The sequence below is a fragment of the Peromyscus californicus genome, unplaced genomic scaffold (assembly GCF_007827085.1).
Source record: "Peromyscus californicus insignis strain IS unplaced genomic scaffold, ASM782708v3 Scaffold_8__1_contigs__length_139910024, whole genome shotgun sequence".
Classification (NCBI taxonomy): Eukaryota; Metazoa; Chordata; class Mammalia; order Rodentia; family Cricetidae; genus Peromyscus; species Peromyscus californicus.
This window is the reverse complement of record NW_026294606.1, coordinates 2338733-2363749: the sequence shown is the minus strand read 5'-3', so window position 1 is coordinate 2363749 and position 25017 is coordinate 2338733. Positions and strand designations below refer to the sequence as shown.

The 25017-nt window shown below is 45.9% G+C and overlaps 1 protein-coding gene across 1 annotated transcript; it reads right to left on the bottom strand.

The window, feature by feature from the left end:
* Positions 1–1136: 1136 nt before the first annotated feature.
* Positions 1137–22066, bottom strand: Fbp1 (fructose-bisphosphatase 1). Its single transcript, XM_052728156.1, has 7 exons — positions 21765–22066; positions 10863–11025; positions 9094–9186; positions 7049–7189; positions 5873–6010; positions 3992–4111; positions 1137–2218 (listed from the first exon to the last, which is right to left on the bottom strand). Exons 1-7 carry the CDS (start codon positions 21932–21934, stop codon positions 2027–2029), a joined length of 1017 nt encoding a protein of 338 aa, XP_052584116.1. The 5' UTR covers positions 21935–22066; the 3' UTR covers positions 1137–2026.
* Between the last annotated feature and the right edge of the window lie 2951 nt (positions 22067–25017).

The window sequence follows — 25017 nt, the reverse complement described above, 5'->3', positions numbered from 1 at the left end:
ACACACACACACACACACACACACACACACACACACACGTGCACTCACGCACATGCACACAATCTGTTTTGTTCCTTTAGAGAACTGACTAATACACATGGCCTTCTATGTGATCTTATAGGGCCCACCCATGGGGTCCAAGATGAACCCATCTCAAAATCTTGAGCTTCATCACACCTGCAGAGACCCTTTATTCAAATAAGGTCATATCAGCCTATCCTGGAGATTTGAATGTGAATGTGTCTTCCCAGAGGGAACCAGTGAACCAACTACAGGCATCTTGAAATGATTCCCACACCCGAGGCTGAGGATCAAGCTGCACTTACTCCGAGGGCTTTGAGAGCTAATGGTGCTAAAGTGAAGCTTCCGTCTCTGCCCTGCCTGACCTGTTTCATCCAAGGCCCTGTGTGTAACCTGCCCTTGTCAAAGACAAAGCAGAAATTGCTTCCAGTCAATCTGAAGGATTCCCTCTCACATACACGGTGATGCACCCACTGCTGGTTTCCTGTGTGATTTAAGTTGGAAGGTGAGAGGCAGAGCTATGAAAACTCCAAGAACAAACCAAGTGGGTGGGGAATGGAGTCTCTTGATACTTCCTGCTTCTGCTGACACTAAAGAAGTCGGCAGAGAGACCTGGCAGCCTGCTATGTGAGGGGAGGAGATGCTATGTGTTTGATAGTAGAAGGAAGCCCTACTTCAGGGCAAGACCACTCTGTAGAAACCATGTCTCGTTTATTTTCATGTGATAGTGAGTGTGTCCCATCACCTCGTCTGTCCAAGGACAGCATCTAAAAACCTCCAGGACTGAATCTAAGAGTGACCAGAAGAGAAGTGATATTTGTGCTGTTATTGCTCTCGATCCTGTTCCTGGCTCAGGGCTACATACAGAGAAAAACTTGGAGGTACTCAGAGCATACAAATAAGCATTCTTGAAAAGCATTCCATTAATTGAACCCACATCTCAATCCAACGATACCAGGCAGTTTGGTCAACAAACAAAAGCAAATCCAAGGCTTGTGATTGAACCAAGTTTCCTAAGAACATGGAATTGGTGGAGCATTCACATGTGAAAAAAGCACATTTTACACACACACACACAGAGAGAGAGAGAGAGAGAGAGCGAGCTCACACAGGATACAGAATTCCTAACACCTGACATAACTTACCATGATCTTGATCTTCTGATCCAGAAAGGGATGAAGCATGTGCAGAATAGACTGTGGGCCAAACGGGTGTATTTCTCACTACGCTCCATCTGCATAGGACCAGCTGTGGCAGGTCCTCTCAGGAAAGCCCCTTGACCCAAAAAGCATCTGCTTGGCACACAGCTTACTTCCATAAATTTAGCTCTTATGGTCAATCATTTGCAATATGACAACCAGACCCTCCCTAGAAATTATACAGCTTTGTTGTTCAATGCCATTCTTGCATAAAAAATACCATTGAATAGTATCATAAACTGTCATTTTATCTTGGGTCATTATAGATACCTGCAGGAGGCTGAGAAGCCAGATATTCATTAATTTCTAGAAGGGCAGAGACAGCCAAAACTGAACAGGACTGCACATATAAGAAGTGACATTAACTGAGTTTAGTGACCAGGATGCCTGGGTTCATCTCCCAGCCCTGCCTACCACCCACTGGCTAGAGACCTTTACCAGATTTCATCAACCCTCAGTTCTCCATTTCATCATAGATAAAATGAACTCAACATAGCATTACACTTATGCAGCTGTTGTGGAGATTAGATGATTTGTCTAATATTCTGTTGACACAAAGTGCAAAAAATATAAAGGAAGAATGTGTTTATTTCTCCTCCTCAAAATACATATTACCTGTTACAGTGGCATTATGGCATGTGGGTGAGGCAGTCCTGGGCATTGCAAAGCATTGAACTGTGAAACTACCCACACTGTTAGGTCTGTTGTCTAGGAATATACAACACACAGTCAGAATGGGGTAGTGCCACTTGAGGTTGCAAGTCCAGATAAAAGGCTCTGCTTTGAGGCAAGAGCAAAGCCAGCCTTCACTTGGCCGCATGCTTCTTGTAGATCTCCAGGAATTCCTGTACATCTTCAGGAGACCCCATGATGACTGGTGCCTTCTGGTGGATGTCAGTGGGAATGATGTCTAATATAGCTTCCTTTCCTGTGGTAGCAAGTCCTCCTGCCTTCTCCATGACAAAAGCCATAGGATTACACTCATACAGCAGCCTCAGCTGGAAAACAAGACCAGAGACCAAGGTCTTCAGCTAGAAGGTGTTCGCATCAGGGTGGGGGAATTTGTTCTGTGGTAAAGCTCTGCAGAGCTGGTGGGAGTTTCCATAGTAACTGATACTCTCTCCCTCTCTCCTTCTCAATTAGGAAAGTTCCCTCAGTGCTCCCACAATGCATCTGAGACAAAACCATTAGCTATTTGGTTGAATAAAACCATTCATGGAGCCAGAGCTAGCCAGCCACCTGATGCAAACATAAGGCAGACCACCTGGATTTGGGACAGAGTGACATTTTGGCAGTACTAACAGTTCCCAACTCTTTATAGCCAGAGACTGGACTTAATGAGTGATTCCGTGTGTGTTGGATGGAGCTCTGTCTGTTTTAAAGGCATTTTTAAAAATCCACAGTGGTGTCTGGCTGCAGACATCTGGAAGGCAGACTGGCTCCTCCAAACAGTGTACTATTGTCCACAGCCCTGTACATTCCTCTTGAAAGCCTCCTAATGCTCTAGGGTTGGGATTCTGTCTGCCACATATCTTGATGTTTGCTTGTGAATAGTAATTTTTTTATTGAGCACATTTTCATGCAGTTGGCCTGTAGAGCAGACAGACTGTGCTAGTATTTCCTGACTCTGTTTCCATATGGGAATCAGGGCCAGACTTGAAAACTTGAAAAAGGGAGGCACCTCCACATTTCTGTCAAAGAAAAAGAAAGTGAATCACTTGAGAAAAGTGCAATAAAGCAAGTTGGCTGAATACTTCTGGACTGTTACAGCAAGACAGGTGTGCTAAAAGAACAAAGAAATTTCCTTTCAGTGAAGCAGACACCATGAGCCGTGAACAGACCCATGAAACCCACAATCTCAGTTCCTGACATCTTAAGGGCACTGTTCCTCCTATTTCTTCTTTCATATAAAAAAGAGGTGCTGGGGATGTAGCTCAGTTGCTAAGAGTGCGTATCTAGCATACACAGAACCCTGAATTTGATAGTAGTACTATGTAAAACCCAGCATGGTGGTTCACACCCCCCAGCCTTAGGAAGATGGATGAAGGAGGATCAGGAGTTCAAAGTCACCTTTGGCTACACAGCCTGACTCACATGAGACTGTCCCAAAAAAACAAAAGAGGTGGGGAAGAAGACAGAATACCTGAAAAGGAAGCCTTTTGTTGCCTTGCGTGAAGACGCAAAGGATGCCCCCTAGCCAGCATTAGAAGGCACACCAGCCCTGTGACTTGCTGGAGAGCTGGCCATAACATGGCCAGTGTAGTCAGTGGAAAAATCCACCTGGAAGCTCTGGGTTTCCCCACAGCCTTGTCCCTCATCAGACAACATCGCTTTCCAAGTAGCGAATGTCAAGCTCATTAGCTACATCTATTTTATGTCTTTTGGGAGCCATCAAAGCAGACCCCTCTCAGCAATGCATATTTGATTTGTTATCTTGGTAATGAGACAGGACTATTTCATTTCTCTCTATGAATGGAACCCATTCTGTGCAAACCAAACCCATGCCCCCTGGAAGCTTTGAGCGCTTTTAGTCCCCTGTTGGAGTTTCATTAATTCTCTTTTGCCATAGCTTTGAAAGGACCCTCATGAGACATTTTCACATTTAGTTGATACAGTCTGGGCCTTGCCTCAAATCTAGAGACTGTTACAGACATTTAAGCAACCACAGGAGAGTTCATCAGCTCTATGACCTTTCTACCTAAGGAAATCATATCCCCAGGCTGGAAACAAAACCTGCTGCTTCTTGCTCACTTCCTTGGGGATATACATACCTTTCCATTGGGGCTTTTCTTGTTGGCAGGATATAAAAAGATCCCTCCATACACCAGAGTTCGGTGAACATCAGCCACCATGGATCCCACATATCGGGCACCATAGGGAGCTGAATTATCCTACAAGGTTAAGAGCAGCAAAAAATTAGAGCTATGGAAGATAAAGGGTGTACTCTTAGTGTCCCCCCTGATGCTTATTCCATTCCACAGTCATTTACCAAGTATCTTACAAAATGCTCACTTGAAGCTGAGCTAAGACATGAAATGAAAATCCCTGTGGTAGTTTAAATGTATTTCGCCCCCATAAGCTCATAGGGAATGGCACTATTAGGAAGTGTGCCCTTGTTGGAGGAAATGTGGTCTTATATGCGGAGGCTGGTGACACATGCCTTTAATCCAGACCTTGAGGCTGAAGGGCACACCTTTAATCTGGGTCACATGCTCAATTGGAAGTGTGTCACTGCCTGCATGCTCCCCACCATGATGGACTGAACCTCTGAACTGTAAGTAAGCCACCTCAATTAAATATTTTCTCTGTAAGAGTTGCCATGATCATGGTGTGTCTTCACAGCAATAGTAAACTGTAAGACAACGCCATTCCAGGGAAGAAGAAGAAGGGAAGTCGTGGGCACATGACCTCCTGAATATCTCCAGCAGTCCACCTTCCAGCAGTAGTCTCAAGAAGAGTGTGATTGGTTCTGGCTGTGAGGTTGGAACATGCAATATGAAAAAATTTAACTTGAAGGTTGACAAAGATTTTGTCAAACTAAAGAACAAGGCATATGCAGAGTTATATGTTTTGTGGGAGAGGACTTGGTACAAGTAAGGGCTCAACAGCATAGAGGTAAGTGCTGTTGCCACAGGGCATGCCAGCATGTATGTGTGTAGGGATTGTGTATGGGAAAAGAGAGAAAATCATGCTATTGAGAAAGCCTGGGGCTGTCTTTGAGAACCCTGATTGCCATGTTAATATGTGGGCTTCATCCTCCGGAAAGGGCAGCAATGGTAAGGCAAAATCAAACACCCCTATAGAGCCCCCTGGACAATCAGCCATTTTTCTTCCTCATATTCACTAACTAGTAACCTCTGTAGTGAGATACTAAAGTAGACACTGTCCATCGTGTGTGTGTGTGTGTGTGTGTGTGTGTGTGTGTGTGTGTGTGTGTGTGTGTGATGGTATGCATGCAGTTGTGTACACGTTTGTATGTGCATGGGTTTAAGCTAGAGGTTGATGTCTGGTGTCTTCTTCCATCACTCTCCACCTTATATATTGAGACCCAGTCTTTCACGTGAACCCAGAGCTTCTGATTTGGCTGTCCTAGCTTACTGCTTGCTCAGGCGATCCCTTCTCTGCCTCCCTACCCTGTATGACAAGCAGGCCTACTGTAAGCTGGACCTGGGGGGCCAATCTCTAGTCCTCATACTTGTGAAGCAAGCACTTTGCCATTGAACCATCTCCCCTGCCTGACACCAACCATCCTAATACAGCAGACAGAAATTCATCAAGAACATAAGCCTGAAGGTACAAACCTCATGTGGTAAGTGCTTGGGGTCCAGGGGCCCCAGAAATACAAATGTTTTATTGTTGTAAAGGAGCTCATCTGGTTGACTTTATTGTCTAGATTATGCTTGGAGATAAAGACTAAATAATATTCCAATTTTGGTGTCCCCAAGCAAGCACTCCAGCCCCAACACCTAGGTTCCATGATTTCCACCTCTCTCTCCTTTCAACTCCAGGATAATTTACATCAGTAGATTTACTCATAAAGCAAGAGTCCCAGATGAAGTCCAGGCCTTTCTCAATGCCAAGTCCCTTTTCCTCTCAAGGACATTCCTCCCAAAGATGAACACCACATCAGTCCCACCTGCCTACTCACTCACTGGAGGGAACTTTTTCCTTTGGACATACTCCGCGATGGCAGGGTCAAAGTCCTTGGCATAGCCCTCATTAATGCTGTAGATGTTACCTTTCTTCTTGATCTTCACATCCTTATCCACCATAATGAATTCTCCAATGGCCTTTGAAACAAGGGAGAAAAGTAGACAGATGACCAGCAAGCTCCTCCAGGCATGAACAAAGCATGGACTGTGACCACACCTCATCCCAGTGCAGTGACTGCAGCCAAAGTCTCCAGTGGTGAGAAGGATGGAGGGAGGAAAAGGGTGCCGGGGTTGAAGAGCGCCAATGATTTCCATACAACAAGAAAGAAAGCTTTTAAGGCCAGACATGAGAGGGTTCAACTCTAATCCCAATACTAGAGAGGCTGAGGCAGGAGGATGAGGAGATTAAGATATGTCAGCAAACATCACTGCTTTCAGAAGCTGTACCCTTCTCTCAGATTAAACTTTGCTCTGAACCTGTCTTATTTTCCCCTGAGGCCTCATGCAGAGACTTTTGACTTGTACTGTCACCCTCCACTCCAGTCTTAGTTTATTTATTAAGTGCCCACGCTCCCAGGGAGGTGAAAGTGCAGTTGTGTTAAGGATCAAAGGTAGCCAATGTTCTGATTTACAGCAGATTTGCCACACCCCATACACACTCCCACAGTCCTTTCAAGAGTGAACTGCCTTTCACAGAGGACACCATGCTGTGCTTTGTACCTTGTGTGTGTATGGTTTGTTTTTGTTTGTAAAAAACAAAAACAAAAAACGAAAGAAAGAAAGAAAGAGAGAGAGAGAGAGAGAGAGAGAGAGAGAGAGAGAGAGAAAGAAAGAAAGAAAGAAAGAAAGAAAGAAAGAAAGAAAGAAAGAAAGAAAGAAAGAAAGAAAGAAAGAAAGAAAGAAAAAAGACAGAAAGCGGGCCTGGAGAGATGGTTCAGCACTGCTGCTCTCCCAGAGGACTCAGGACAGATTTGCAGCACCCATGTTGAATGGCTCCCAACCACCTGCAACTCCAGCTCCAGGAGATTCAACATCTTCTTCTGACCTCCAAGGGCACCACACACTTGGGACACACACACACACACACACACACACACACACACACACACACACACACACACACCATGCACAAGGTCAAAGCTACCAGCCAAACACTCAACCTAAGAGATGTCTCACCGGGTCCAGCATGAAACAGTTGACACCACAATCCATGGCAAGGACCAGCATGGTGGCACTGCCATAGAGTGCATAGCCAGCTGCCACCAGGTCCCGGCCCGACTGCAGAGCATCCTTCTCAGAAGGCTCATTAGTAGATTTCTAAAGCAAAAGAGAAAACAAAACATATTTTCATTTTGGTTTGTGGTCCTTTTCTCCAGTCCAGCCATCAACCGGATGCATGGCAGCATATTCCTCTAATGCCGTGAGTCTCAACCTTCCTAATGCCGTGACCCTTTAACACAGTTCCTCATGTCATAGTGACCACCCAACTGTAAAATTACTTTCATTGTTACTACGTGACTGTAATTTTGCTACTGTTATGAATCCTAATGTAAACATCTGATATGCAGGATATCCAATACTCAACCCACAAAAGGGTCTTGACCCACAGGTTGAGACCCACTGCTAAGGAAAGCGAGCAGCTCCCCGAGGTTGCCTCCCTTTGCACAAAAGTAGCATTCTGATTGCATCACTACCACAGCCCAGCTTCCTGCATCAGGATCCTTCTTTCCAATCAACATCCCCTTCACATCTTCCTAATGTAATATTCCCTCATGTCTCCATTATCACTTCTAAAAAGCAGTACGCCTTCTCACCAGCTCCACTAATGAAACCTGATTACAGGCCTCTGTCTTCACCTGCTTCTTCCATCGTTATTTAAACAGATTAGCACAGGGCTGCAGGGCTGAATGTCTCAGGGGAAAATTGATTCTGTGTGCTTCTGTCAGTCAATAGAAACACACACTCACTGAGCAGTGTGGTCAGTTACTCCCACATCAAAGAAATTCTCAGAAATACAGTTTGTGGCATCTCTCTGGAGTCATTAGAGGACAGGCCAGATGCTGCTGACGTTTCTCCCCCACGACCCAGAGTAAGAGGCACATTTTAAAGCTGGCCTTTCAGAACCTGAGAGGGAATAAGGGCTACTAGAGGCTGGGCAGTTGGTGAGAAAAAGAAACAAAATTTTTTAGTTGATTTCCCTAAATGGCAAATTTGGTCCACATGTCACTAAAAGAAAATGAACACCCTTTGTCAGTTTGGATTGCTTGCCAGGGTTATCTTAACAGTAACCTTCTTCCCTGGAAGTCAGTGACACAAAGATGGGGCGATACCCAACACCCTTATACTCTTCTGTGCCCTTGAAATGAGGAATTTGACCACTTCTCTGCAATGTTCACATACTCAGAAGAATCTCTGGATCAGAAGTTCCTCTCCTGGCCAACCCTAATCCTTCCTGATTGCATTTTCTCCTGAAAAGTCAGAGCAATGAACACCTTTCCCCTGGAAGTCCAGCTTACGCCCTCACAGCTGCCTGGGATTGCCAAGTACAGAGCACTGGGCACAGCCAGCACTTGCTGAGCATTGTCTTTCTTCTCCTCCCTGAGAGGCCACAAATGTCACAGGCATTAGGTTCTATCATTCCATGTCGCCCCATAAGGAGCACACAGTGGACACCGTCAATTGAGGTGGTGGAGGAGAAAGCCAAGCAGAATGGGTGGGATCATTCACAAAGCCTTTCCCTCACAAGGGCAAATAAACCATTCTTTTTAAAATTCCATCCTTAGTTATGGAAATCAAATGTGTTTTTAAGGATGCTGCCAATTTCTAGAGGAAGACTAGACTAGAGAGGGGTGAATCATCTCATGGGAAAGATTTGTTTGGTTTTGTTTTCTTTATTGTATGAAAATAACTTTTTTTAAAAAAGCTTTTGGCTTAAAGAAGAAAACAAGGCAGGTTGGGCTGGTTTGGGGAGGTTGTCACTATATCTGTCTTGACATTTTTTAAATCTCAGTTTCTTTGTAAAAGAGAGATATGGCTGAAATAGTGAAATGGTCTCTTCTTCCACCAGCATTTTATTACTGTATCTTAGTTGTTTTGTGGATCTTTCATGCACAGAATGTGCAGGGCAATGAGACCTTGTTGTGAATCTATTCAAGCCCCCAGCTTTCTGCTCCACATTCATTTTCTGATAAAATCCAGTGGCTTTGTACACTACACTTTACCTTTCTGTAAATGCCAAAAATGGTTCCAATTGACACAAGGCAGTCAATGTTGGATGAGCCGTCGAGGGGATCAAAACAGACAACATATTTACCCTGGGTGAAGAAAACAAAATGCAAACAAGGTAAGTATACACTGAATGAACTCTAAAGGACAAGGTGGGAAATAAAGTCTTATTTGTTTATATTCTGTCAGTGAAGGATATGAGAAGATGGATGGACAGACAGACAGTTAAATGTTAGGCAGAGAAAATATCATTTAGAGTGGGAAGTATGTAAGTGGTAAAACACAGATAATTAAATCACAGCTTCCTACATCACTGGTATAACTGAATCATAATTTTGGTTTGGGAGTGTCCTGGCAGCCAAAGGAAAAAAAGAAAAACAAAAGTAGTCATTTGTTTCTCTTTCTTGTAAGGCAAAGAAATAATGCCTTAGGGGAAGGGAAGATGTCCTTAGCACTTATGTCTGTAAGACATTTGTCACTCAGTTTGATAGGTGCTACGTGAAATTGTAGTGCACAGATTTCTCAACAATATCCCTGATATGACTCCTAAGAGAAATGGCCCTGTGCTGTGGTGGGAGCAAAACATCAGTGGCATGCTTGGGCTGGCCAGCTCCAGCTCACGAGCTCATTGGACAGGCTCTTCCAAGCTCTGTCAGTGACTCCAAGTGTACAGTCCAGCCTTTGAACATTTACACCCTTGAGCTTTTTAAGTACAACAAATTGGAGAAATTTTTCTGGGGAGCCAGCTTACCAGCTCATCACTGGGAATTTTCCATCTCCAATTAGCTTCTTTAGATGTGGGGGGATGTTTAACGTTCTGCCCCAGATTCAGAGGACTCCTTGACTGCTTGCTCTTAACAGTTCATTTCTATGGATGCAGGAAACTGCAGACTGGAAAATAAGACTGCAGCCACTATGATGGCATGTCACAGCAGGGGGGGGGTGCTGGAGAACTGGCCAACACTGCAGAAAGATGGGGACTTCTGTGGCATGTGGCGATCTGCTACAAGGACTGTAGAGCATGTCACTCTAAGCTGGCTCCTGCCCCTTCCTAAGGTCAGCACAAGCTGAATGTTTAATCAGCTTCCGGTTTTCTTTCCCAGTGCTACTCTTCCATGCCCCCAACTCACCTTCATCCAGGAAAGACAGTAAGAATAACTGCTTCTAGTCTCAGGTTTGCTTTACTAGCTGCCACTGTCTCATGAGAGCTGAACAAACTCTCTCCTGTAGCATGTCATGTCCGAAGTCCCCGAGCCTCTCTGCAATGTTGAACATTTCTCCAGCGGTTATTCCGCACCCCCAGATGTCTGTCATTGAGCTTTACAGCATGCCAGGCTGGAGCTAGATGCTGCGTCACACAGACTGTCTCTTGTTCTCTGCCTTCACAAAGCAATCTGACCTCCAAGGAATCCCATCGCCTGAGCTGGCACTGGAATGTGGAGCCAATTCAGCTTGGCAGTGGGTCTACCATGAGGGCTGGGAATTGGTCATATCGAAGAGGCAGTTAGCAGAAGCCAGACTTTGAAGATACCTAAACACAGCAGTGACCACTCAGGAATGGAGACACACCCTGGAGAAATGGGAAGAACAGGATCAATGGAGCCTCTGGGACAGAGTTCAGAGGTTTAGGATGACAGGAGGACTGAGTAGAAGGAGCTTGGGTAATCCCTAGAAATCTAGCTTGGAGAAGTGAATACAATCTTGCATGCAACCAAGAAGGGAAACAGCTACATGCAAGCCTTCCACAGTGCAGACACAGACCCACCCTCTTCTCAGGCTCTATTATGATGGCGTGTTTATCTTCTTCAGACACAAGAACACAGGCAGAAAAGGATGACTTCAGCATATTGATAACCAGGTCATTGGAAAGGACATCCAGCTTCTTCACCTGGTCCCCTGTCACGTTGGTTGAGCCAGCAATGCCAAACCTAGAGGGGAAAAAAAAAAAACAGAAAATAAGCCAAGACCACCAGAAGCTCACTGAGGGCAAGCATGAGTGGATCTGAAAAAGAAAACCAGCATGCCAGGGTGGCCTTGCCTGGAAGGGCTGGCAGAGGGGCCTGGGACACTCCAAAGGCCCCGTTCCAGTCCTGAGATCACATGCGTCTCTGGTCAGATTCATGTTTCCCAGTCATTGTAGTGACCCTATTAAACCTTTTAAAACAATCTCTCCCCCTTCCCCTGAACAGAGCACTACCCTGTTTTCACATTGTGTGTTTATTACTGAGTCTATGCTTTATACATAATAATGGGTGATTTTTATGCTGCTTATTTTGTGCAGGAACCAATGTTTACCCCCATATGTAGAAGTTCAGTGCATTGGTTAAAAACAAGCAAGAAAGCCTGGGTTGGAGTGAGTCTGGTGTGTGAGCTAACCCAGGGGATGCTTTGGCTTATAACAGAAATCATCCTGAAAGAAAAGTAGCAATAAATGCTTCACACTTCATTTTACAGAGAAGAAAGATGGAATGCCAACACCCATGGACTTCAAACCACACAGGCAGGGAGAGTGGATGGCAGTGACCCTCTAACTCCCAACAGGGTCTGTTCTTATGATCCTCAGCCTCTGCATGGCATCAGTCCTCCAGAGAGGAAGAATTGCGAAGCTTGAGTTCTTACTTTCTTTGTGAGCTACCTGCAATCAGTCATTGCAGAATTCCCAGAATCCAAGAGGCTCATCCAAAATGCATCCTGGCTGTGTTTGAATGAGGGGAAGGCAGGCTGTCATTGATACAGATTGAAGAAAGACACAGGAAGGAGGCAAATAATGAAGAGAGGATGTGAGGGTTAAGCCACAGAGCTGGAAGTGGGTAGGGGCACAATGGTATCCTGAGATGTCTATTGTATTTCCTGGGAACTAGTTGTCAGTACTTCAGTGACTGAGTGTGTCGACGTTTTTGTTGTTGTTGTTGTTTTGTTTTGTTTTTCTCTTTTAGACATCTCAAGTATCCCAGCTGGCCTTGAACTCTCTATATAACAGAACTGATCCTCCTGCCTCCACCTCCACACCCAAACCTTAGGAGCTGAGGATCCAAACCAAGGCTTTGTGCATGCTACGCAAGCACTGGGCCCACTGAGCCGCAGCCCTAGCCCCTTGTTTCAGCTGTTGAAAACATATTTCTCCCTTGAAAACTAACTTGCTTCTGCATGGCTGGGCAAAGCACAGCCCAGTCTAGAAATGACCAAACAAAGGCCTGGTTGGCTCATTTGTCAGCATCAGCCACTGTTGTTGTCACCCCCTTCTGGCCTGGAAACGTGGCGCCCTGCCCTCTGGCCCCTCCACCTCTTCTCTGCCTTGCCACTCCTTTCTCACTGAGACCAAGCAGCATGTAGACTGGCAGTCTGTCTCTGTCTTTGGGCCTCTTTCTACACCGCCTCTCTCTGAAGTCAACTGTGAAGTCCACACTGGTGGAAAAGGGTGTCTCGACACTTGGTAGGATCACCATCCCTGGCGCTTCTCCTTCATTGGCCCCATGGTGACATTTTCCTCCCTCTAGCTTGAAGCTGCCATCGTTGTAGCCACCGTTGATTCAGAAGGGGAGCAGTGCTGACAAGTGAGGACAGAAGCATACAGGATGCCAAGCACAGTCCCCCGTGCAGACCTCAGCTCTGTGAATCCCTAGTTTCTGAGCCTCCCTCTCCTCTCGCATGTGCACAGAGGGAATGGTATCTTCCATGCGAGGCTGCCATTAGAAAGCCACACAAAGAGCTCAGCACAGTCTGGGCACCAAGCAAAAGGCCTGGTTGGCTTGTTTGTCAGCATCAGCCACTGTCACTCCCTTCTAACCTGGAAAATAGGGAACACAGATTGATAGGTTCTGGGGAGCCTGAGATACGGGGCCCAAGGAAAGAAGAGCCCCAAGCAGAGGGTTGGGGCCCTGCAGACAGACACTGTGCCATAGTTTGCCACAACTATGATGAAGAACCTGAAGTAATACTGAGCTGCTTGGATGAGGGAGATAGAAGGCACAAACCCAGCACCAGCTGCAACAACAACCCTTTTGTCTGCATCACCTCAGTGGTGGATGACACCCATGGCTAGCTAGAGTGCCTGGATGAAGGATAGATCACAAGTGAGACAAGAAGCCAGTGGGAGGGGGAGGGGCAGCATGACACCTCCCCCTGGCCCCAACCCCTTAAAGACACTGTCACTTCTCAACACCACCAGCATGCTGGAGACTAGGTTCCCAGCACATGATCCCTTAAAATTCACACCGCAGCAAACCACAACTTATGGGAAGGATCCTTTCCATGGATCCCAGTCCCACCTACTTCTTTACCCCAGTGCCTTTTACTTAAAAAACTAAGCCTTCATAAAATCTACAAATGACTTCCTGGGGACCTACTCAGCCAGGGCTGCAGTGCTGAACAGGACAGACCAGGCCCTTGCCTCGGGGAGCTTAATATTGCAGTGAGGAAAGACAAGCAAGAAAATGGCTGTTTCCAAGTGAGTGTGGTAGTCAGAGAGGGACAGAAGTCAGGTAGCAGGGTGGGGAATTAATTTGGATGATCAAGAAAGCACTCAATGCCAGTCTTCGAACTGCTTGGAATTTAGTGTTTGGTTGGTTGTTTTATTTTGTTTTGTTTTTGTTGTTTTGTTTTTTGTTGTTGTTTTATTTTTTAAGAAAGAGAAGATGATATCCAAAATACCTGAGGAACCCTGAACCAGTCAGCTATAACTGCAAAGCAAAGGTACAAACACCTCTGAGGAAATAGTCTGCTTTTCTGCATTTCCAGAAGTAAGAGGCTTCGTGCTGTGTAAACATCTAAAGAAGTATCTTTTTAAAACTTGTGGGGCCTTTCTCCATAATGCCTGGATCCAGGAAGTTCATGAGATGCAATAAAAGAGAGCCCCTGATCCACTCAGCTGACTTTTCTGAGCATTCATCTTCAACACTTGACCAAACCATAAATAACATGAGGCCTGGCATCATACATCTTGTCCTGGGCTATGAGAGTTTCCAGTGCTATCCACAGAGGTGACTCAATAGGTCAAACCTGTATTGTACACTTGCTCCAAGATCTTGAGAGAGCTTGACCCTGGGGTCACAGAGAAGCCAGCATTCAGGAAGCCAAGGGTCACAGAGGTTTGCTGCCTGTCCATGATGAGAGTCCTGTGGGCCAGATAACCCTCCACAGGGTTGAGCAGTATGGAGACCATCCTTATCCCTGCACTGAGGTACCAGTCTCACTCAACACCTCCAGGACCCCCATTCATCTTCATGTGGCAGCCACTGGGTGACACTGCTCCTCCATCTTCCCTTAGAACCCTTCTTTGCCCCGGGTGAGGGCCTGCCTCTTTTAGAAGGACAGTCCTTTCCAGAAACCTCCAAACTCAAAGATTATTCACTGCACAATGTCTCTAGGACACGAAGTGTGAGGGCTTCCCCCGCTAAGCCCAGGTACTAAGACACCCCACAAGGAAACACAGCAGTGTGACTTGAAGGTGGACACTGGGCTCAGGAGAGTGGATTTCCAGTTGCCAGGCAATAACACTGTCATGGTCGTGGGAGCAAGGTATGGATTGTAGCTGCACACCTTTGACCGACAACTGAGTGCCTGAGCCAGCCAGGCCTCTGTTTCTCTCTACTACACACAGCATCGCTCTAGTCAGTGACAGTCCCTCACCACACTCCTGGGGGCGCCTCAGAAGGGCTACTGGCTCAGAGGAACAACTGGCCAGTGAAAAGCCAGAATTTCAGGCTTTTGTAGGAAAAATCCCTTAAAAACACTCTCAAGGGGGCAGCAAGATGGCTCAGCAGGTAAAGGTACTTTTTGCCAACCCTGACACGTGAGGAAAGAGCTGACCCCTGCACATTATCTTCATGTTTCCACATTCATGCCAAAAGTACACACATGTACAAACACATTAAATAAATAAGCCCTCAGGAAAGTAAAGGACTGAAGAGCACCTTGTATCAGCTGCTCAAGTGTAGCTGTAACCAAGTATCTGAAAGAAACAACTTAAGAGAACTCAGTTTTAGAGAGTTCCACCCATCGCTGCTTGGTACCCTGTGCCATGGCCTGAGCCTGACTGAAGGAGAGGGTGGCTTTGCACTCCGGGTTGAGGAAGAAGAGAGCAGGGGAGCCCCAGCACTTAGCTGGCTTTCTTTTCAGACCACCCAGTTCCTAGCTCACAGGATGGTGCCACCCACATCCCACCTCAGTTAGTCCTTTCCAGAAATGTCCTTCCCAACACATTCACAAATGTACCTCACTCTTCCCCTGTGATTCTATATCCAGTCAGGCTGACCATGAAAATTAACCATCACACACATCAAGTTTATCTTCTCCACGAAATTCCAGATCCACACCCCCTTGCCCAACCCTCTAGAAACCACTAGTCTCTGGAGGCTGCTGTTCATCCTTCCCTAGAGCCTGGAAGGATAGATTGGCAGGGGTTTCCACTAATGGAGAGCAGTGAAGACCACCAACAGAAACAACAACACACCAGCCCCTGGGGCTTCCGTTTGACCCACTGAACCAGGGCTTAGAGAACGAATCAGCTATGTTCTTTCAACCAAAGCTGCAGGCAGACTGCAGGAGGACTGGGGAGTCCCAGAGCCCTCCCTGCTCTGCAGGAAGCTACCACACCAGCATTTGTGACTAGGAGGGGACAGCACTAACAGCCCTTGGTAGGATGAAGCCTCTCACACCACCTGGTTCCCTTTGGTTCTCTGGAACCAGAACAAGGTGGAAAATGGAGTTTTTCCGACCACAGAAGCTTTGCCTGGGGCCAGCTGGGCCCTGATACCAATGAGAGACATGTGAACACAGAAAATGAAGATAGCAAGGACCTCAGCAAAGCAGATAGGCCTAGGCTCTGCCCCTTCTATAGCCTCCAGCAGAACTGAAGTCAGTAGCAGTTGCTTCTATGGGGCCATGGCTCTGCTGCCAGGGAAGCTTATACTAATGGGAGTTACTTCAGGAAAGAAAAGCAACATCTCAAGCTGCTTCCCAGCTCTCTTTTATTGGGTCTCAAAGGAGAAGCATTAAAGCACAATGAATACGAAAAGGAATATGGTTGATGACTCCCTGGGAAGCAGTAGGCAGAAAGCAAAAGATGGGGTGCCTGCCCAGACCTGACCACCACTGGCCGCTAATGTGGGTAACAGAATTTAGACATCCTATCCAGCTGCAACCAAGCTGCCTGCACACCAGAACCCAGAACCCTGAACGTCAGGTGTCAAGCGCATTTAAGCTGAGTTTAGATATATGTGGACTATAGCTGGCATTCAAATATTTAAAACAAGGCCTGGGGAGGTACTCCGCTTTAGAGGGCTTTCCTAGCATGCAGAGGGCTCTGAGTTCAAGCCCTAGCAGACTCGCCCATGTCTCAGAGTTAGGACTCTTGAGACTAAAAAGGATAACAATGACCAATACAACACAGTAACTTACCTATTTTGAAATCTCTGCATTCTATCTTGACTGTCTATGCCAGCCTAAGGACTTTCCAGATAGGCCTCTACCTGGGGATGCAGCAGCCTGCTTCGCTTCTGGTGAGGTCTGAAGCTAGAGACAGGGTTCAGGGGTGCAAGGTACATGATAGTGGTATGAAGAGCAATTCTAATTAGTCTTATTAAATCAAAGCCCAGAGTCAGACATTAGGGTGAAAGCTGAAATATCAGAGAAGCAGAGCAACAGTCACTAGAAACTTCATACCTCTACAAAATCTCAGACTGAATGGGCCGAGATTCTGTCTCTACCCACCTGTCTATATTCCTGTCTCCACCTCCCTAGTGCTGAGATTAAACCATCTCCCAAGTGCTGGGATTAAAAGCATGCATCACCACTGACAGGCTCTGTTTCTCTTTTAGACTGGTTCAATCTTATATAACCCAGAGTGGCCTTGAACTCCTGATCTTCCTGCTTTCTGCTCCTAAGTGATGGGATTAAAGGTGTGTGCCACCACTGCCTGGCCTCTGTGGTTAACTAGTGGCTAGCTGCACTTTCTGATCTCCAGGCAAGCTTTATTTGTCAGAACACAAACAAAATATCACACAACAATGGTATTTGCTAAAAGAACTGACCTTACACAACTGAGAATTTACAGTTCTTGAGCCTAAACAAAAGAATATTTCCTTCAGCTCATATCCTTAGCTCCAGGAGCAAAACCAATGTGCAGCAAGTACTCAATAAACATGTTTTGAATGGATGAATTCTGCCATCTGAGTGGGCCCTAGTCCACCACAAAGCCGCTGTACATGAGCATACCCTCCATCAAAGTGTACCCTGTGGGCTGAGGAGATGGCTCAGTGGATGAAAGTATTTGCTGCCAAGTCTGACCATCAGTCCCCAACACCCACATCGTGGAAGGAGAGAACTGACTCCAGCAAACTGTCTTCCAACCTCCTCATACATACCATAGTATGCATGCATACACACACATAGACACACACACAACAAATAAGTAAAATGTTTTTTTAAAAAAGAAAAAAACTAATGTGTACCTCCTGCACAAACTTGTGTAGGCAAGGACAGTGGTTTTTCCCTCCCACCAGCTTGTCAGAAGAACAAAGGAGGTGACAGTCAAAGCCACAGGCTGGAACTCCAGATCACCAGGATTCTAATCCCAGCTCTACAACATACTTAGCAGCCCTGTGCAAGGCACTTCATACCTCCGGCCTCTGATTCTTCAACTATAAATAACATGGGAATACAGACGATTAGCTTCATAGTGTGTGGGGAGGGTGAAGGATGAGTTGATAAGGGTCAAAGGCTCTAAATGATGCCCAGTATAGACAGACATTCAAGAAATATTATCATCTTACTCCTACTCCTACCCCTAGTTCTTTCAACATTAGCATGCCCGTGCTGAGAAGCAAAGTGAGGTCCTAGCAAGAAGTCTGCAGCACAAAGACCTACATTCAAATTCTGTATGTTCCTCCTACCAAGTATGTGGTCCCTCTCAATCTGTCCAAACTCCCTGGCTAAGCTCAACCTGATGGACTTAGCCAGAAACGGGGAGTGTGACACACCTGGTCTAGAGACATGTCCCTTGGCATGTCTGACTCCCTAAAATGAGAGTCAAGGCTGTTCTTAACAGCAAGACTGAAACTAGTTTTCAGAACATCTAACCAAGGATAAGGGGAGGTAGATTATGATTTGTCTTATCACTGAAGTCCCGGGTAACTCCACCTCCACCCTGTTATTGATTCATCTTGTGGTAAATGACCAACCATTCACCCAGGGGGGAAAATCCAAGGGTTAGTTCAGAAATCCGTGGAAGAGGTGCCAATCAAGCTCTTTTCAGGGTCACAAACCTCAACCCTGGCTTTTGTTCATGCAGGTTACAGATGGGCAGATGTCAGAGTATGAGGCCAGCTCTGAATCTGCCCTGGAATGAGATTTGCAATGCACTCAAGTCATGTGGTGCAGATAAGCCAAGAAACAAAAGAGAATCTGGTACTGTTCTAAGTAATTTTGTGCCACAAATTCTGCAAATGTGAAGACAAGTGTAAGCACACATTAGCCATCCCACAATTCTAGACTTAAAGCTGAATTTGTTTATTGTTTTCCTCCATCAAACAAGAAAGATCTCACATATAAAAAGGAAACATTGCTGGAGAGCTAAGGAGACAGCTCAGTTGGTAATGTGTTTGCCATGCAACCATAGTTTCTGAATTCAATTCCCAGAACCAGGCTTTTAAAAACAGATCATGGTAGCACACAAATGTAATTTCAGTGCTGGGGAGACAGAGACAGGCAGATCCCAGGAGCTCACCGACCAGCCTGCCTAGCCTAGCCTAATCAGTAAGTGAACTCCAGGACAATGAGAAACCTTGTCTCAACAAACAAGGCAGATACCCTTTGAGAAACAGCAGCAAAGGTTTGGCCCTGTCCTACACACACACACACACACACACACACACTTTTCCAGATGTTGTAGCCTAGAATATATTCCAGCTGATATGCATGTGGGTGGCTGCAAAATAGAATGAAGACAAAGCACAAAGAGAACAGTTTACAAAAGAAATAAATAAAAGTCTTCAGGAAAGCAGTCGTGATATCAGTATGTGATTAGTAAGCTCCTTCATCTTCACACAACACTCTAAGGTTGAAGAACAGTTGTCCTTATCTTACAAGAGAGGAAACTGAGACCCACACATGCTTTACCACTCATCCATATCACATTAATTAAATGTCAGCCCAGGAATCTAAGCCTAGCTCCTTCTCTCTGAAATGGGCTCTTTGGTTCTGCATTTCCCTGCTCTTCTAAACCCAGTTGTGACATTCTCAGGGCCAATGTGTCAAGTCCAGTAGCTTAGATGCCCTCAGAATATGACTGTATGTTTCTGCAAAAGCCTAAGCTAAGGCTTCCAAAATTCCACATTCCCTCACTGCTCCCCAGCCTCTAGAAGTCAAGTCCTCTTTGGAATTCCATTTTGGAGTTTTGTATTGCTTTCATGTTTGATAGAATGATTCTACTCTTATTTGCTAGAACCAGCTCTTTGAAAACAACCCTCATTGCCTTTCAAATTCAATCCATACTTTACCTTTGCCAGGTCCTTCTTCTGCCTTCTCTGCTACCATAGCTCTGGTCACTCCTTCATCTTTTCCACCCATTTTCCATGCTTTCTCCTCTAACTCCATACCTCTAGCCTTCCCTTCCCCAGAACCTGACCTGGGCTATATGAAATGCTGCCTCAAGATATCATATCATTAGAAACCATGGAAATGGCAACAGTGGCAACTTTAAGGTTGACTGAGATAGGATAGCAATATGATCCATAATTACAACTCTTCTGACTCCCTGTGAGACAGGGAGCTTTGGGAACCAGTCCAGATGAGGTTCTTGCAAGATCTGCAACCATCCCATCCCTTTGGGTGCATGCTCTTCTAGGGTCAATTGGTAGGATTAATAAGCTCTTTGAAGGCTCTTTATTCAACACTTCAAAGACGAAATGAATATAATTTGGAGGCCTGTCAAGATCATATCTGGCTGCTAGTGGTCATTTGGAGGCCTGTCGAGATCTTGTCTGTCTGCTAGTAGTTTGACTGCATGTCATACTGTGAATAGTCACATGTTCCCTGTCCCACAAGAATTCAACTTCTTCCCATCAGCTACTCATGTAACCATCATCAACACCTATTCTACCACTGTAATAACCAGAGTAGTGAGGACTTAATTGCCACAAAACTGCAGAAGGTTTTCATTACTCATGAAATGTCTGCTCAGTGAAACACCATGCAGCAGTTTAAAAGAAGGTGGAGGATGTCACACCCTGATGGCAGAAAATGTTCATTATATATTGGAGAAAAAACATGGCAAATACAGTCCCATTTTGTTTGCTAGCTACATAGGAATGTGTAAATGCATGTTCATATAGACATTTACTTTAGCATAAAGTAACCTCTGAGAAAATAATCAACAACAGTTAGCAGTGGGTACCCTGAGGATTTGGCATGGGTGGGGGGAGGCCTCTTTTTCCTTCTTTTGAATGGCTTGGTGTTTTTGTCAATGGGTACAAATACTTAAGGAATCTGTGATGATATTTTCAAAACTGATGTCATCACTGTCTAGTCTATTAATACACATTCTCTTCTGTGCCAAAACTAGCACCTTCTACTAAAACCCACTCTCATTATCTGAGGTTAGTTAAAAAGTAGGGTATCTCACAGCAGATTTAGGGTTTCTAATTCTCTCTGGAATTGTGACAAGTACTGGTGCATTTTAAAATTAATGTAAAAAACACCAACTGCTGTCTCTTACAAAGCCCCCAGGTCCTCAGAGAGTTAAATCTGTGCACTGTAGATTTAATAAGAAGTGGGACTTTACCTGTGTGTGCTTGCTGAAAGACTCCTTAGGGTCAAAAACAAAATAGTGAAGGAGTCCTCACCTCTAACATACCAGTTCCTAGCTTTCTCTAGCAAGGCCTAGCCCTGCTTGGCATCTGAAAGTAACTGTGGCCAGGTGCTTTGTTCTTAAGAATTATCTCAACCAAGTCACACAGTAGAAACAGAGGTTTTGAGAAATAAATGCATAAAGAAATAAATAACCCATGTCGTATTGTTGGAGGAGAATTTAAAAATGCATTTCAAAGGATTATATGCTCAAGTTAGCAACAAACCTCACATAGCATTTCTGCATTGTTCATATGCATGAGAAATATTAAGGAAGTATACAGATAATCTGAAAACCCAGGTTCCATTCAGTTGTATGTGGACCAGTTAGATACCAAACATGTGCTCAGACTGGAACAAAGTAAAAAAAGAGTTGTGTAGTTTAAAAAAAGAAGGTGTCTCTGAGACTCCATGTTCCTTCACTTCCTACTACCTACAGTATGAACTATAGACCAGAGCATTAAAATCACCCACCATGCCAAGTGTGGTGGTACACACCTTTAATCCTACCACTCAGGAGGCAGAGGCAGGCAGATCTCTGTGGGATCAAAGTCAGCCTGTCGACACGTAGTAAGTTCCAGAAGAGCAGCAAGGAGAGTTGAGACCAGAGGAGGGCTAGAGCAGTTTGTACACCTGTAAGACAGCCCTCCCAGGGTGCCTGCTCCATCACCAGGAGGAAAGAGAAGGAAGGCTGCGTGCAGCAGGGCAAGAGACAGGAATCTCAGGTGTCAAAGGGGCACACTGGCTACCAGCAGGGGGTCCAGAGAGGCGGACACGTAGGCGCTCTAATAGACCAGACACAGCCACCAGAGGTCTAACTCACAGCTGTGCGATGCCCGCCTTGCGCACCGCAGACGAGATGGCTTTGACTGCGGTGCAGAGGGAGTTCAGCAGCTGGGTCAGCTCGCCGGTGCCCCGAGCCTTCCTGCCCTCCTCCATGACGAAGCGGGTCAGGGTGTTGATATCCGTGTCGAAGGGCGCCTGGTCCGCCATTGCTGGGGCCTGATACAAGTGCGGGCTGCAGGTGCAGGCAGGTAGGGTCCGCAGGTGATGGTCACAGCAGGAGTACTGAAGGCCGCCCAGTGTCTGCAGAAACTCAATGAACTTGAATCCTCGGGGAGCTTATAGCCGTCAGGTCTCCGCCCCCTGTCCCAGGAAACACCTCCTTTCTCCCTGCCTCCACCCAACTGACTGTTCTGCTCACGGGCCAAGATCCTCCTAACCGCCCCCCCCTCCGTTCCATGCACCCTCCCCTAGATGCCACGCTGACATTGCTACTTCCTCCTCTGTTGCCCCACAGCCCCACCTGCATTGTGCAGCATTCCTCTGGACTACCTGCATGGTGATTGCCTTCGATCCCCGCAATAACCTGCAAAAAAGTAAGGCCTGATGGACTTTCCCCCCTTAAAATACAAAGCAAATCCAGCGGGGTTGAGTAACTAATTCGGTGACTTTCCCTGCACAACCGGTGGAGCCCAAGCTGGCTTGTTTCAGTGCCTACCAACCGCTCTCTGGTCACTTCTACCCTGTCACCTGTCTCTTCTGGCTTACCTCCTGAGAAGTGGATTCCCCTATCCTTCATCCGGTCTGAATCCTTAATTGTTGCCTCCTCGACTTTTCTAAAGTTGGAGAATTGTTGAGAACCTTAGTTTCCAACGAGTGTGTTCTGCAGGGGAAACAATTGCAGGCACCTCCACAGCCAGCATCCTGAACTGCTCCTGTTCTAGCTGTCATGGGAGTCACAGACTGATTTGCAGAACAATTACGGAACAGCTACTGTGTAGCAGAATAGTTGTTCTCTTTGTGGCCAGGGCCTCCTTGAGTATAGAGTTTAACAAAAAGAAACAAAAACAAACCATGGATCAGTTTGCTACAGAAGCCAAATTGGCATAGGGGGAAATGAAACAGGAAAGTCAAACATATAATGCTGGGAAGAGGAAACTGAGTGGTCAGGGAAAAGTTCACCGAGAAAGTAATATTTGAGCAAAAAATCTGAAGGATGTTGGGGAGGAGCCAGTGAGGACCTATCTGTGAGGCTGGTTAACCAGCCAGGCTAGTGCAAGCAGCTAGCACCAAGCTTATCAATGGCCATCTCTCAAAACGAGGTAGACAGTGCCCAAGGAATGACACCCAAGGCAGTCCTCTGATCTCTCTTGTGTACAGGCACACATACACCAGGAAAGAAAAAACAGGTGAGAAAGACTAAATTATGACAGATCTCATGAGTCATAGCAAGACACTTGTGGGTTCTATTCATAGCGCATGAAGAACCTTTGGAGGATTTTTAAGCTAGAAAGTAACATGACTTGCTTTATTCTAAATGGTATGGGAACAGACTGTAGAAGGTCAGAGCTGAAGCTAGGAGACCCAGCAGCATGCCTTCCATCCAGCTTGTTTGAGTCCCTTGTCCAATGTACAAACTACTTGCCAATCTCAATTATTCTTCATACTGTGTGGGCTGGAAACTTCTTGCCTGGCCCTGGGCCCACTGTTTCTTGCACTCCCTGCTTCCAGCATCACCCTCTCTGGACCCACTGTCTCTTGGCATGCCCTCCAGCATCATCCTCTTTTTCTCTAATTCCTCTTCTTCACCCACCTGCTCCACCCTGTGCTCCAATGACTCATTTTCCTAAGAAATTACCCTCTCATCCCCGGAGACAATATTGAACAGTCTGATGGTCACAGCAGGGTAGGACAGAAGATGCTGATACAGTAGTAATAACGAGCTCAACCAAGACCACAGGGATCCCTGAGACTGAGATGACCCTTCTGAGCTGACCAGTGCGAGTCAAGATGCTACACACCAGGGTCACCTGTCATCCTTTGTAGGCTGCCCTGGAAGGAGGCCTGACACAGGAGGGGTGACAGTCTCTGCCCTCAAAGTTCCAGCACTGTCTAACCCAACAGTATCAAAAAACTGTGGAAGAAGCTCTTGTTCTCCTTGAGGAACTGGGTAGTAGCTGTAGCACCCATTGTCATCACCAACAGAGAGGCCTGGCTGTCTGTATCTTGTGGCCATCCTCTGCTCTTCACATTCGAAGCCACTCTTTTCCCATGAAGTCATATGTACAGCTACAGGCATTGCCAGACTGCTTCAGCAACTCAGCTTCTCCCTGATCCCAGCTGGCACCCTCCCCATATTTCAGCGTGAACCCTACTTCTCCATACCTCTACCAGACTCCAACTATACCACTCAAGGTTCTACATGCCTCTACTGTACTCTCTAGGACTATGAGCCTGTACCTGTTGAGTTTGGCCAACTCTCCTAAGGCCCTGAACCAAAGGCTAGTACAGAGAAATCATGCGTACTTCCTATTTTCTAAGTTATTTATTGTGTGTACATGTATGCAAATGTATGTGCCATGATATGTATGTGGAGGTCAGAAGACAACTTTAAAAGTCAGTTCTCTCCTTTCACCATGGGGTACCTGGGAATCGACTCAAATTATCAGGCCTGATGGTAAACCTTTGCACACTGAGCCATCTTGTTAGCCCATGGACTCTTCACTAAAGGGCTGAAGGCTTGCCTGCTGCTTTCTTCCACATGAGAGTTCTGAGGGCCTGACTTAGAAGGCAAGAGGAAGATATAGAAACGGGGTAGCAGGGAAATGTCATTGCTAGACTCGTGAGTGCAGCCTCACGGCCTTTCATCTCAGACCCTGTAACAACCTGAATTTACTCATAACACAGTGGAGGAATCCAAAGTTTAAACAGGTGTCCCTGGGACAGGGGGCAAGGCTCAATGGTAGAGTGCTTGTCTAGCATACATGTATACTTGTGGCCATAGAGTCAATCCCTAGCACACTAAATAAACACATTAATAAATTTTTAAAAACAGATTTCCTCTTGTATTTAGCACCAGACAGTGGAAGAGTTAGAATTTGAGCCCAGAATTTGGCTTTGCTTTCTGGCACTAACATATTACTTTTTTATCATCAGTGGGACAGAGGAAGAACACACAGACCCAGGCCTGGCTCTCCTATAAGCCAGACCATCTTACAAACATGGCTTCACTCTTTGGGCCAAGTTTTGTCATCTGTAAAATAAGGAGTTATGTAATCATCGCTCATATTTCT

Bases quoted from the DNA above. Each gene is read 5' to 3' on its own strand.
- Fbp1 (XM_052728156.1), bottom strand. From the start codon at position 21,934: ATGGCGGACCAGGCGCCCTTCGACACGGATATCAACACCCTGACCCGC. The intron at 6,011-7,048 runs GTGAGACATCTC...CTTGTTTCAAAG, and splicing joins ACTGTTTCATGCTGGACCCG to GCCATTGGAGAATTCATTAT. The intron at 4,112-5,872 runs GTGAGTGAGTAG...TTAACCTTGTAG, and splicing joins AAAGGAAAAAGTTCCCTCCA to GATAATTCAGCTCCCTATGG.